The 15,278-nt window shown below is 36.1% G+C and overlaps 1 protein-coding gene across 2 annotated transcripts in view; it reads right to left on the bottom strand.

Moving 5' to 3' along the window:
- LOC133632833 (gamma-glutamyl hydrolase-like) overlaps positions 1-12,409 on the bottom strand; it is a 26,320-nt gene extending 13,911 nt beyond the window's left edge. Inside the window, exons 1-7 of one of the 2 annotated variants that reach the window (XM_062025572.1) lie at positions 12,179-12,409; positions 10,677-10,767; positions 10,563-10,611; positions 8,627-8,795; positions 8,065-8,136; positions 7,883-7,989; positions 7,706-7,789 (exon numbers count right to left, since the gene is read on the bottom strand). In XM_062025572.1, the coding sequence (XP_061881556.1) occupies positions 7,706-7,789; positions 7,883-7,989; positions 8,065-8,136; positions 8,627-8,795; positions 10,563-10,611; positions 10,677-10,767; positions 12,179-12,207 (601 nt within the window). In that variant the 5' untranslated portion in view covers positions 12,208-12,409. Of the gene's footprint in view, positions 1-7,705; positions 7,790-7,882; positions 8,005-8,064; positions 8,137-8,626; positions 8,796-10,562; positions 10,612-10,676; positions 10,768-12,178 lie in introns of both variants that reach the window. The other variant, XM_062025573.1, reaches the window with a different exon arrangement.
- Positions 12,410-15,278: the final 2,869 nt, after the last annotated feature.

Here is a 15,278-nt window from a genome sequence, read left to right as displayed (position 1 = left end):
ACATAATAATAACAACAATAATAATGGATTAGATTTATATAGCGCTTTTCTAGACACTCAAAGCACTTCACATTACACAATAATCTGTAGAACCCCACTATCTAGAGTGCCCCAACCCTTTAATAAATTGACGTCGCTTTCAATTATTTGTAGAGACAATTTCTAAAACCTCAGATCTTCGATTGATCACCTGTTGCTCGGCAGACTTTATAGGGTTAACCAAAAACAGGAAGTCAGTAACGGACTTACGGAAATTCCTTACAAAAACAGAACTATCTGAATAGATATAAACACAACAATCTGTTACTAAAAACAAATAGTTAAAATACTACAAAGCGTTAGGAATAAAAGTTTGCCATCTACTGGATGATCTAGGATATTGCGGATTGAGAACAGCTCCTTCTTACCAATCACAGGTCTGTCATTGACAATGTTCTTCTTGAGTCGAGTCTGTTTCGCCAGGTGAGGACTGAAACATCCACAGACAAAAAGTACACAAAAAGAGGAGCTCAGGCTCATTTTGGATCTTTTTTTGTCATAGATTAAAGCAATCCCTTCAGAAAATTAGTCATTTCAGAGTCCGTGTGTGAAAGACTGAGAGGAAGATCCCTTTCATGAGGAAGTGAGCATTGGCCACGTGACAGGTCACATGACATGTGCACGTCTACTGATAAGCAGTGTTGGGTTAGTAACTGAAAACCAGTAACTAGTTACAGTTACTAGTTACTTTATTTCAAAAGTAACTTAGTTACTTACACCAAAAAGTAATGCGTTACTGTGAAAAGTAACTAGTTAGTTTCTTCTTTTTTTTTAAAGCTACCATTAATGCCCTTTTAGCCTTCATTTCAGTACTGTTATTGCACTGGAGAATAATACAATCTGTTGATCAACTTGACATGCATTTGCATCACTGAACTCTGCTAGGCAATGTGGTCTACATACAACACACAAAGACAAATATATGTTTCAAAGGGCCAATTTATTTCAGGCCAGAACAAATTGACAAAACAATTTTAAATAGCTGCAACATAACATACATATGTAACAAACAGCATAATAACAACATAGCTGTAAACCTGGCTTCACCCAAGGAGGGCACACATGACATACACAAAGCCTAACCAGGCATTTTTCTCTCTCAAGGAATTCTGAAATAAAATCACTAGGATCCCTCTTTATGTTTGTGAACTTTATAGTCTATACATTTAGAGTGATGTGATAATCAAACACTCTAGAAGTCTAGAATGAAAGAGTATATAAGAGAATTGACCGTGTGTGTACCTTCAGTGCTGAATGATGAGCAGAGGCAGAGTTTGGAGTGTTTTCTTTAGCTTGCTTTCCATGTTTATGTACTCACTGTCCACTGTGTCCAGGTACGTGGAAATTGTTTTCCGTGCCATTTGCTGTTTGATGCCCGGTATCATGCTAATTAAATGCCTGAAAGCGGGCGACTCCACTGTAGAAATAGCCTACATGTCTTCTAGCACATACGCTGCAATGGCTCTATCAATGTTGTCCTGGCTAGCAGTCCCTCCGTTAAAAACCTTAAATGGTGGTGGTGGTGGTGGTGGAGGTGAAGTGGCATCGGAGTCTCTGTCTCTCTTTACTAGCTTCATCGAAGCATGTTGCTTTTGTAGCTGTTTCAGCAAATTTGAATTGCTAGTTTGGGTAGTAGATAGCATCTTTGATCCAAGACACATCTTACATTGAACTAAAATGTTCTTTTCTTTGTGCTCGACAAAAGAAAAGTAGTGAGAATATCTCCATGTTAAGAAACTCGACTGCGACTCCGCCATGATGTCTTGTTAGTAAACACAGACACGCCCCCCCGCCCCACCCACACACACACACCCACACCCAGACACACACAGAGCGCGCCTCTTTTCTTCTCTTCCTTGTGACACAAGAAGATTCAGAAGGACGACACTGCAACTCTCCAATAAAACACACTCAGATCTTCTGTTTCTAGCCGATACTACATAAAAAATAACGCAGTAACGCATCATGTAGTAACGGTAACTGAGTTACTGAATATAAAAAATAACGCGTTAGACTACTAGTTACCGCCGAAACAAACGCTGTTACAGTAACACGTTACAGTAACGTGTTACAAAGTAACGCGTTAGTCCCAACACTGCTGATAAGAGTGCACTTTTTCACTTAATGATACTTTTCTCATGTGTTAATAATCACTGTTCGCCTTTTTGTTGAATAGCGATAACGGTTACATAAAGTCAGACCCAGCTACAAAAAAACATTTAATTAAAAAATAATTTTTCAGGGAGGCCGGGGCTTCGTCTGTCCACAAGTGATTACTACATGTAAGACAAAAATTATTGTAAGGATATGTGTGTTTCATTTCATTTCATTTCATTTTAATTTATCTCCTTCATTGATGTGCATCTTTGATAGACAATTATAACACAATTATTCAGTTACACCGTTACACACCAATGCCTGAGAAGGAGCAGGATGAAGAAAAATCTTATATTTTCCTGCCCCCTTCAACATAATACATAGTCTTACTTAATGATATATGAACCAACAATTACATCCAAATATAACTAAAATAAAACAGAACAAAAAAAAACACACAAAAAAACACAAGTGCAAAACTTTATGAAGTACAAACCGAACAAAAAAACAAAAGAAGTAATATACACCTCACGGGATGATACAAAACAAATACAAAACCAGGCAAAAAATAAGTAAAATAATAAATAAAAAGCAAAATGTAAACACTTATTAAAGATTAAGATTAAAGTACCAATGATTGTCACACACACACTAGATGTGGCGAAATCTGTCCTCTGCATTTGTCCCATCCCCTTGGGGAGCAGTGGGCAGCAGCGGCGCCGCGCCCGGGAATCATTTTGGTGATTTAACCCCCAACTTCAACCCTTTGTTGCTGAGTGCCAAGCAGGGAGGTTATGGGTCCCATTTTTATAGTCTTTGGTATGACTCGGCTGGGATTTGAACTCCATCCTACCGATCTCAGGGCGGACACTCTAACGGCTGTCCAAATGATTTTATTGTTCTGTCTTTATATATTTTTTTCAAATGGAATATATTTTTACAATCTTTTATCTCATTGTAAAGAGAATTCCATAGTTTAACCCCCACCACTGATATACACATTTGTTTTAAAGTTGTCCTTGAATACTGATGTTGGAAATGACCTTTTCTTCTATGCTCTTCATTCTCAGAAGTGATGACAAACATTTTTTGTAAATTTGCTGGTAATGTTTTGCTTTTAGCCTTAAACGTGACACATAATGTCTGTAACTTTACTAGCTCCTGTAATTTCAATAAACCTGGATTAATGAATAATATGTTAGTGTGTTCTAAGTAATCTACTTTATGAATAATCCTTATAGCTCTTTTCCGTAGTTGATACAATGCCTTTATGTTACTCTTGCATGTGTTCCCCCACACTTCCACACAGTAGCTGATATATGGCAATATAAGTGCACAATACAATATGCGCATTGCCCTATAATCTAATACATATTTTACCTCATTTAATATAAAAATACTCTTAGACATCTTTTTCCATACATGTGCAATATGAGATTTCCATGTCAGACCGTCATCCAGTATCACTCCTAAAAATCTAATTTCAGAAACCCTTTCAATATCAATTCCATCTATTGACAGTTTGATCGTTTCCTCCCTTTTCCTCTTACAAAAAATCATGAACTTTGTTTTTTCTACATTTAATGATAATTTATTGGCATCAAACCATCTCTTAAGTTTAATCATTTCCTGTTCAATAATTTTTGATAATGCTTTTAAGTCGTGTCCCGAACTATAAAAGTTGGTGTCGTCCGCAAATAATACAAATTTCAATAACTTTGATACCTCACATATATCATTAATATATAAAATAAACAATTTTGGTCCCAGAACCGAACCTTGTGGAATTCCACATTCAATCCTCATTTGTTCAGATGTATTACCCATAAAATCCACAAACTCTTGTCAATTATCTAAATAACTTCTTAGCCAGTCTAAAACTACTCCTCTCACACCAAATGAATACAACTTGGACAATAATATAGAATGATCTATAGTATAAAATGCTTTTTTAAGATCGATAAATACCCCTATAGTGTATTTCTTATTATCAGTTGCTGTTGCTATATCCTCAATTATATTCATTACAGCTGAAGCAGTGGATCTATTGGTCCGGAATCCATACTGGCTCTCACTCAACAGCATGTTCTTTTCAATAAAACTATCTAATGTTTTTACAAATATTTTTTCAATTATTTTAGAAAATTGTGACAGCAGTGACACTGGTCTGTAATTAGTGAATCTGTGTTTATCTCCCGTTTTAAAGAGTGGAATTACCTTTGCTACCTTCATTTTATTTGGAAAGGTCCCTGTTTGAAAAGAAAGATTAAAAACATAACAAAGAGGTTTGATGATACAGTCAATAGTCTTTTTTTACAATTATCATGTCTATACCATCACTGTCTGTTGATGTCTTATTTTTCAGTTTTTTTACCACCGATACAATATCATTTTCACTAACATCTCCTAGAAGCATGGACTGTAGCACTTTGCTTCCCCCTCTCCATCCACTCTGTATATCTTTATGTTCTCCAATACTCTCTGCCAATTTGGGTCCAACATTCACAAAAAAAGAATTTAATCCGTTTGCCACTTCATTCATATTTGTTATCCTCTTATTATCCTCATTAATAAAATGGCTTGGAGGGTTTGTAGGCCCAGATGTTTTTCCTATTACCTCGTTCAGAATATTCCAAGTTCCTTTGATATTGTTTTTATTTTTTTCTAGTAAATTATTATAATATTCTCTTTTTGCTTGTCTCATTATTGTTATCAATTTGTTTTTGTAAACCTTATATTTCGTTTCAGCATCCTTTGTTCTTACTTTTATGAAATCTCTATAAAGTTTGTTTTTCTTTTTACAAGCATTCTGTAGTCCCTTTATAATCCAAGGCTTTTTATTGTAGCTGTCTCTTTGTTTCCATATATTCGGACAATGCTTTTCATACAATGATAAATATATATTAAGAAAAGCCTCATATGCAGCATTTGCTTCTCCCCCATACACCTCATTCCATTCATTTATTGTTTGAAATTATTGACCCCTTTATTATCTTTGAAAAAACAAAGAGTTGGCCATTTGTGATTGTAAAAAGGACTGTTATTGATCCGATGTTGATGTGCTAAAACTTTTCTTGTTTAGAACTTAGCTACATACGATATTTACTGTTCTTTGTTCATGTACATATTACATATTAATAAAGTGTTTGGATGTATTCATTAAATCAATGTATTCTTGGTTGCCAAAAAAGTGATTTAAAGTAATATATTGATAGTGACGCATCTCATCTGTCTATAATTTACTAGAATACCCTTAGGAGTAGTACAGATGAGATGCGTCAATATCCAAATGTTACTTTGAATCACTTTGGCAACCATGACTTGTTGTTTGGGGTAGATTACAAGGTACTTCAAAATGTAAACAGTACAGTATGTACTTTATTATCTTCATATATATAACTCTCTTAAGGGTAACCTAATCATTTATGCACAGATGAGATGTCAATATGATCGACATATTTATATATACAACGATATGTTGAATAATTTTTTGGCAACCAAGAATACATATATTTTTTTAATGCATCCAAACACTTTATTAATGTTTATTATGTGCACTATCAAGGAACAATTAATATTGTATTTAGCTTCTAAACAATAAATAGTTTTTATCACATCAACATCAGATCAATAAAAGTCCTTTATAATCTCATTAACACCATACAAATGGCCAACTTTTTGGTACGTGGAAACCACAATATAAGTGTTTTTCTTACATGTAGTAATCAGTTGTGGACAGATGAAGCTCCTTTGGGTTCCAGGTTTAACTCGGGAATAATAGATTTATTTTTACAGTTGTGTAGATGTTACCATCGATGACTCGCCTGCTGATGGCGGTAAAAATGAAATGTGTCCTCTTCACTTTATCCCAGCCAGTTGTACACATCTTACGATGTGGAACATGTTCAAGCCACACATAGTCCTTTGTTTTTGGCAGTGACTTCCTCATCTCAAAAGGTAAAGCAATTGTTTGGCTGTAATTTATAACTAACCTCCACTCCTCTTTCTTAAGTATGCCGTTAAAGAGCTGTGATTGAATGTATTCCGAAGTGTTCCCACCCATCGGCAAGACGAAATTAAATATCAATGGATTTCATTTTGCTCAACATTTTCGCCTCGTTTTTATACGTTAACGAATATGTCGGCTAATTGTGTTATCGTCTTAGTCATTGTACCTTTTTTTTCATTAAATATTGTCTTAATTTTACCTGCTCCGATGTGAAAAACAAAACCCAAATAAAATAAACAGTTTCCAGCCCAGAGCAAGCACAGCCAGCCAAAGTCATGCATTAAGTCATACAACAGAGAAAGATGATTAAGCATTGTTTATTGTTTATAATATATGAATATAAACTCCTGTAACTCCATGACTCAAAGGTGATACACACTTTATGTATTGTTTATTTGTTAAATCTCATTATTTGGATTAATCGGTCAAATATGAAGTACAAAGGCCAAATAGAAAAGAAAAAAGTCAAAGATTAAAAGAAAATAAAATAATAGTCAGACCGCAACAAACGTAAATGCGTTCTATGGGATCCTCTATTTGGTAAAAGTACTTTAATTTAATTTTAAAACAGTTTTATCATAAATTTACCTTTTTTAAAACATAGTATTTACAATTTTTGTACAACTTGTATTCTTGTAATATAACAAAATCCTTCAAACTTGTTTTCTTTTCAGTATGGCCCAATGTTACCACTTTTTCCCAACTTAATAATACAACTTAATTAGATTGGTCTGATCTAATCTAAATCTGACCAAACTAAGTCTAAAACCAGATTTGACCAATCTAAGTCTAGGAGCATGAACTGATGAAACCTACTTGGATGAGCGGCGAAACGTCTTCTGAGACAAACTCAACAGTCTGGTTGCAAATGATTGAATGTCCTGAGAATACAATGACCTGAACAAATGAGAAAAACCATAGACATCATTTAACATTACAGGTTTTCCCCCCCAATATAATGTAACTTTATTCTCAACATTGTACAACTTTGACTCCTCGTGTGAAAATACAACTTCATTCTTGTATTATGACATTATTCTTGTCATTGAATGAAAAATTCCCAGTAATAAGTACGTTTTTTTCTCATTTGTATGGTCTAACAGACCTTTTGAATGAAACAACTGCACATATATTTTAAAAGACAAAACAGTAACAATTACAAATAAAGTTAGCTTAAAACAAAGTTGTGTAGCTTTCTCTGTGCATGCATCACACTTTACATCGCCATATCCATGTCAGCTACTGCTACCTAACCATCTAAAAACACATTTACACGTTATTTTGGTCCTTTTCGGTGCACAACAAGTCCAAAGGACTGACTCCATGAAAGCAAAGGTCTTCCCGATCACCAACAGGAGAAGAAATTCGGTAATAGAACAACATTTTCAGTATTTCTCTGTAAACCAAATCAAATAATGCATTATGTATAAAAATGCATATATTTCGCTAATGGCAGCTAGTAATCTGAGCATGTGCAAAAAAAGTGCTGAAGACAGAAGAAGCTGCCCTCCGTAATTAATCACATTGAGAGATGTAAATGTAAATGTAAATTGAGCTTACCTTTGCACCTCTTTATTTCTTGACAAACATCTTGATATACAGTGGCCAGCAACTCCTCCTTTGACCCGAGTCCATCCAGAATCACTGGCACACAAACAGATATTAAGATGTCACACAAATAGATATCACCTGAAAAACAACAAGGGTATAAGAAGAAAATATATCAAAGATATATACCAATTCCTGTGCACGTGCGCTCCATGTCCTGGCGGTTCTTCAGGTACATGGGCCACACGTGTCCATCAAAGTAGCCTGGAGGATCGGGCGGCTGATACACCCTCAAACTTTGCAAACACAGACTGTTGAAATGCTTATGGAAAGTTAAATCAAATAAGAGATGAAAAAGGATTGAGTCTCACGATCGTCTCTCCTTGCATGTGTCATAAGGTATTTCCAAGAAGTACCTTTTGTCCATGAGCTCATTCAAAGTGCTGCAAAGAACAATGCATAAACTAAAAATGGGGATCTATAATAGTAGTAGTATCACACAAATGTGAGCATACTATACAATAATGGCTGTGTGTCAAGTAATTTTTAGTGGATAGTATAGCTGTATACTGACTCCCCCCAAAATAATAACGTCTCTTTAGTATTGTCCCTTGAAGATATACAGTAATAAATATGCTTAATGAAATGTAAGCGGTCTACTCACTATTGTGAGATACCGCTATTACTACAGCTACTATTTACACTAAAGCTGAATAAAAATGTGTTAGTTATTAGATGATTTCAACGTTACAAAAAAAAAAAAAAAAACACTGTTCATTTTCCCATTTTAACATTAAACTGTCAAAATAGTTCATATAATTAATGTAAAAAAGGATATTGGTCTCACTTATAAATAACATGTCGTAAAAAAATATATATTTTAATTGATTAAATGTTGCAGTTGTAGTATTAGCTGCCATAAAAAAGGTTTACCTATGATTGAATATAAGGAAGCCTTCCACAATCAGCACAAACACGTCAACAGCTGATGATGGCGTCATCTTCTCCTGGGCCAGATGTGCTTTCCTGAAAATGGTCTTGGGATCTCTTTGCCAGGCTTCTACCTCGCTCATCATGGTGTCCATGTGGAGAGCATCAAGGGCTGGACAGCATTGCCAGAACACATTGTAATTTGCTTTGTATTGAAGATCTTAATACAATGTACAGTATGTATCTGATTACCTTAAAGGGGACCTATTATGCAAAACCAACTTTCCTTACTTATTGGTACTTGTTTTGTGTATTTGGGAGCTGCATAAGTCCAGAACATTTGAAATCAAACCATGAACGCATGGTGGAGATATTTATAAAACATTTTGCCTTCCTTCATACTTCTTCCAAAATGACCTGTTTGGAATTTGCCCCATTTGGGACGTTTTTCCCATTGGTGACCTCAGCGGATATCTTCATATATGGTAAAGTTTTACCTGAAGAGCTTTGCGTGAGTCCCTGTGCTATTGTAGTCAATATCCATCCATCCATTTTATACCGCTTGTCTCTTTCGGGGTCCCGGGGGGTGCTAGAGCATATCTCGGCTGCATTTGGGCGGAAGGCGGGGTACACCCTGGACCAGTGTTTTTCCACCTTTTCTGAGCCAAGGCACATTTTTTTCATTGAAACAATCCAGAGGCACAGCACCAGCAGAAAACATAAAAAATGAAACTCAGCAACTGATATTGACAATAAAAAGATGTTCTTGCAATTGTTGGATATTAATTAAAACCATAACCAAGCATGCATCACTATAGCTCTTGTCTCTTGTAGGTCTACTGTTACATCACGCCGTGACTTATTTGGAGTTTTTTTGGTGTTTTCCTGTGTCGTGTTTTAGTTCTTGTCTTGCGCTCCAATTTTGGTGGCTTTTCCTCTTTAGTTGGTATTTTCCTGTAGCAGTTTCATGTCTTCCTTGAATGCTATTCCGCGCACCTGCTTTGTTTTCGCAATCAAGACTATTTAAGTTGTGCGGACACTGTCCTTCTTTGTGGGGACATTGTTGATTGTCATGTATGTATGGATGTACTTTGTGGACGCCGTCTACTCCACAGGCAGTAAGTCTTTGCTGTCGTCCAGCATTCTGTTTTTGTTGTTTGCAGCCAGTTCAGTTTGTTTCGTTTTGCATAACCATCCCTAAGCTTCAATGCCTTTTCTTAGCAGCACTCACCTTTTGTTATTTTTGGTTTAAGCATTAGACACCTTTTACCTGCACACTGCCTCCCGCTGTTTCCAACATCTACAAAGCAATTAGCTACCGGCTGCCAGCTACTGATATGGAAGAGTATTACACGGTTACTCTACCGAGCTCGAGACAGTACAGACACTCAACAACAACACATAATTTGCAGACTATAATTACTAGTTTGCAAAAAATATTTTTTTACCCAAATAGGTGAAATTAGATCATCTCCCACGGCTAGTGTGCCGCGGCACAGTGGTTGAAAACACTGCCCTGGACAAGTCGTAATATTTTCCTTATTTTTCTCTATCCTTTGGTTGTTGGCAGACTGGCTCCTACGTGCACATGCATCCTCCGCTGTTGCCATTTCTAATACAAAGCAGTGTATAGACTAACTTATATCTGTCAGTAGAGTCGATATGGAAGCGCTAAAAACTACAACATGGTTGGCAGTGGAGAAGACTCAGTCGAAGAGGGGGCATGTAAAAAAGACGTCCCACTAAACGGCGCATCCTAAAGAGACAGAGCGGCTTGCAGATGGTTTGTAAACGTAATCCATACAAAATTTTGACAACAGAACCAGCATTACATGTTATGTAGTCCAAAAGGAAGTGTTTTAAATGTGGAAAACAAATCATAATATGACCCCTTTAAGTGGTTTAATAAAGTGCATTGTGTAAATACAAATGTTCTTACTGTCATACTGCTTGAAGCCATTAGTGTCCACTGGTACCAAAGAATCATCCTGGTCAAAATGCACTATGAGCAAGCTTTCACTGTCTTTAATAAATGACAGGAAACATATCTTACCTTGAAGAATGTATCTTGTGCAATGATGCAGCTGTTGGGGATCATCTCCTGTAGGGACTTGGAAAGAGTGGATTTTCCTCCGTTGGTCACTCTAAATGAGAAGAATCACAAAACTAATGCATACAATGAAACAACACACACGTATTGAGTTGCTCTGCATTCAAGCACACAAAAGTGTTCAATCTCTATATAAATGACATTTGTAAAGTTACAAAGGACTTGGATGGATGGACAACTGCATTTTGTTAAGTTAGAACACACAGATGCTAATACAAATAATAACAGAAGAAATTACCAAATTAAAAAGATAGCCTGTTTTTGTCAAACCATCTTTGAATCTCAGTAAGACTAAAATAATGCTATTCGGTAACAGTAGAAGAGAAAGTCAAACAAATACAGATAAACAGAGTAAATATTGAAAGGGTAAAAAAAAAAAAACATTTTTGGGTGTAATAATAGATGATAAAATGAATTGAAAATCTCATGTAAAAAATATACAACATGAAGTAGCAAGAAACTAATCAATAATGAGTAAAGCAAATCATGTTCTGGACCAAAAATCACTTCATATTCTCTACTGTTTATTAGTGTTACCATATCTGAGTTATTGTGTAGAAATATGGGGGAACAACGACAAATGTGTGCTTCATTCACTAACTGTGTTATAAAAAAGATCAATTAGAATAATACATAATGTTAGATATAGAGAACATACAAACCCTTTATTTATTAAATCACAATTATTGAAATTCAACGATTTGGTGCATTTGCAAACAGCTAGAATTATACACAAAGCAAACTGTAACCTGCTACCCAAGAATGTACAGAAATTTTTCTCAACAAAAGAGGAGAAATATAACCTTAGAGGAAAATCTCATTTAAAACATTTGTATGCTCGTACGACACTTAAAACCTTTAGTATATCAGTATGTGGAATTCAATTATGGAATGGATTAACCAAAGAAATCAGACAAAGCACCAATATGACTCAGTTTAAGAGACTGTTCAAACTACAAGTGTTCACAAAGTACACAGAACAAGAATTATGATGAACATCTTGAACCCTTTTTCTTTTTGTTATTGAGACAAAGATTATTTATGTATTTAATATTTGTTTGCTTACTATGGTATATTAATTATTTAATATATATTTGTTCACTGTTCTGTTACAGAGAACAAGAAAAATTTATAAAATTGCTATATGTTATGAAAAGGGATAGGATTAAATAAGCTCTGCTTCTTCCTACTCCTTTTCGGACGTGCTGTAATGAAACAACTGGAAATATGTGATGCATTACATAGTATGGTATCCATGTTCGAAATAAACTGAAACTGAACTGAACTGACTGATTATCAAGATTTAACGGTGCCCTACAGTAACTTTTCTTATAAAACCCCCAACGTTTTCCCATGCATTTTCATGCATTCCCATTTCAAACAACAATGAAATGTTCATGCAGGGTTCAATTCATGCAAAAATAGGTAAAGACAGTCGTACTTACCCACCCACTCCTACAATTAGTGTCTTCATTTCAGCTCGCAAAGGTCGCTTTAGACGTCAAACATTAGCCTGTTGTGCTAGAGAAACAAATAAACCCCTAATATTAAGCACATTTTATAACTTTGAAAGTTGAGGAGGTGTGTGGATCTGTCACGCCAATTTTCTTCCCATCACAAAAACCTTCCTAACCCCCATTTACTTCCGGGGTCATTTCTGCTTACGTCAGTTCCTCTTACTTACGTCATTTCCTCTTACGTCATTGCCAGCGATCGATAAATCCAAATCTCCTGAAAATGGTGGTGTCACTGGATGATATTCGTCTTTATCTGTCCCAGGGGACTTATGTCAAACACCAGCAGGCTTCGCAACATTTCAAGCGGAGTGTTAGGGCCGCTGCTGCGAACTTCTGTCTTTGTGGTAACGTGCAACAAATATTAATTAATATATAATACTGTTAAATGTCTGTACTACTTTAAATCAACATTATTGTTGAAACCATTTCACTAATATTAATTAATATATAATACTGTTAAATGTCTGTACTTTAAATCAACATTATTGTTGAAACATTTCAGTAATATTAATTAATATATAATGTTAAATGTCTGTACTTTAAATCAACATTATTGTTGATAATTCAGACGTTTTGTTAACGCTGTATTATAAAAAAGAGTCAAACGAAGTGCTATCGATCGCTGTCAATGACGTAAGAGGAACTGACGTAAGCGGGAAATGACCCCGGAAGTAAATGGGGGTTAGGAAGGTTTTTGTGATGGGAAGAAAATTGGCGTGACAGCTGTCCAGTTAGTCCCTAAGCATTTCGCACTCTTCTATTCATACACTTCCGCCTTTCGACTTACCCCATTGGCTGGTGTGGATGTGACGGTCCAATGGGGAGAGCCATGGAGCTGAATGTGTTTTTCATCATATCTTTTATAGTTTTTAAATCATATACCGGTAAAATAAATCAATACATGTAAATATGAATGCATTGTTTCTCCAGCCTTAGAAATGTGTAATATTATTTGCATTATTATTATTGTTATATTAAATCAGCTTTTTAAAATGCAGTACAGGCGTTGTATTGCACTGCAAGCGTACCTATTAGAAAGCAACGGTAAAGTAATATACAAATAATTAATGGCAGCAATAAATTTGTCGATTTCAAAATTAATCCCCCAAATCTAAAAATGAATATACATAATAGTATATACACTACAGTCGTGGTCAAAAGTTTACATACACTTGTACAGAACATAATATCATGGCTGTCTGGAGTTCCCAATAATTTCTACAACTCTTATTTTTTTTTGTGATAGAGTGATTGGAGCACATACTTGTTGGTCACAAAAAACATTAATGAAGTTTGGTTCTTATATTAATATATTATGGGTCTACTGAAAATGTAACCAAATCTGCTGGGTCAAAAGTATACATACAGCAATGTTAATATTTGGTTACATGTCCCTTGGCAAGTTTCACTGCAATAAGGCACTTTTGGTAGCCATCCCACAAGATTCTGGCAAGCTTCTGATTGAATTTTTGACCACTCCTCTTAACAAAATTGGTGCAGTTCAGCTAAATTTGTTGGTTTTCTGACAGGGACTTGTTTCTTCAGCATTGTCCACACGTTTAAGTCAGGACTTTGGGAAGGCCATTCTGAAACCTTAATTCTAGCCTGATTTAGCCATTCCTTTACCACTTTTGACGTGTGTTTGGGGTCATTGTCCTGTTGGAACACCCTACTGCGCCCAAGATCCAACGTCCAGGCTGATGATTGCAGGTTGTCCTGAAGAATTTGGAGGTAATCCTCCTTTTTCATTGTCCCATTTACTCTCTGTAAAGCACCAGTTCCATTGGCAGCACAGGCCCAGAGCATAATACTACCACCACCATGCTTGACGGTACGAATGGTGTTTCTGGGATTAAAGGCCTCACTTTTTGTCCTTCAAATATATTGCTGGGTATTGTGGCCAACCAGCTAAATTTTTGTTTCATCTGATTGATTGATTGATTGATTGATTGATTGATTGATTGATTGATTGATTGATTGATTGATTGAAACGTTTATTAGTAGATTGCACAGCGCAGTACATATTCCGTACAATTGACCACATGACAAGATGGCAGCGGCTTGCTAACGCTCTTGGGAGTGTAGAGCGATTTGGCAAAAAACACCCGTCATTTCTGTCAATTTCATGGCTGGCTCAAAGCGTGAACACTCTGTGATCACATACGACCGACAGATAATTCTGGATGTGGATGGATCGGGTCGTTATAGACTAAAAGATGCATGTACGGTGGACCTCCTCACTAGCATGGGAATACTTCGCGGGCTACATCGAGCGGCCTTTGTAGCAGCGGAGTCAAGTGCTAGCGGTGACCGCCAATGGAGACGACGTAAGCAGTGTGAGTGGAAGCAGAAACGGGGATGCCGAGCTGGGCTAACAACAAAGGGAAAAGCTAACCAAAGAAGCGTGGAGTCTCCGGGTAAGAAGCCGTTTAAACTAGAACTAGCCGGCGCCAGGCTGGATAATCCCTGCACACATAGCAATTCTCTTAGAATAAAACACAACTCACATAATGTTTTTTCTTTTGTGACCGTGTCAGAGGCAGACATGCAATCTACTGAGGTGGCTAACTATGATGCGTTCAGTTTATCGCAACATCTAGCAAACAATCGGACAATTCCCGTCGTATCAATTCCTAGATATGGTCGAAACTATTTAAAGTGCACTACGCATAATAAACGCAACATTATTAATATTGCTACTTCGGATAATTTCAACAAACAATCCTCAAAACAGCCCACTACCTATAATATGGGCTTTTTAAACATAAGATCATTATCTTCCAAAACGTTATTAGTTAATGAAGTCATTAGAGACAACAAACTTGACGTCGTAGGTCTCGCCGAGACCTGGCTCAAACCAGACGATTTTTTTGCGCTAAATGAGGCATCTCCTCCTAACTATACCAATACACATGTTGCCCGACCTCTTAAAAGGGGAGGTCGCACTAATATACAATGAAAACTATAATTTTACACCTAACCTAAATAATAAATATAACTCGTTTGAGGTGCTCACTTTGAGGTTTGT

The sequence above is a fragment of the Entelurus aequoreus genome, linkage group LG17, assembly GCF_033978785.1.
Source record: "Entelurus aequoreus isolate RoL-2023_Sb linkage group LG17, RoL_Eaeq_v1.1, whole genome shotgun sequence".
Classification (NCBI taxonomy): Eukaryota; Metazoa; Chordata; class Actinopteri; order Syngnathiformes; family Syngnathidae; genus Entelurus; species Entelurus aequoreus.
Note: the sequence above shows the minus strand (reverse complement) of the source record. Positions and strands in the feature narration are given on the sequence as shown.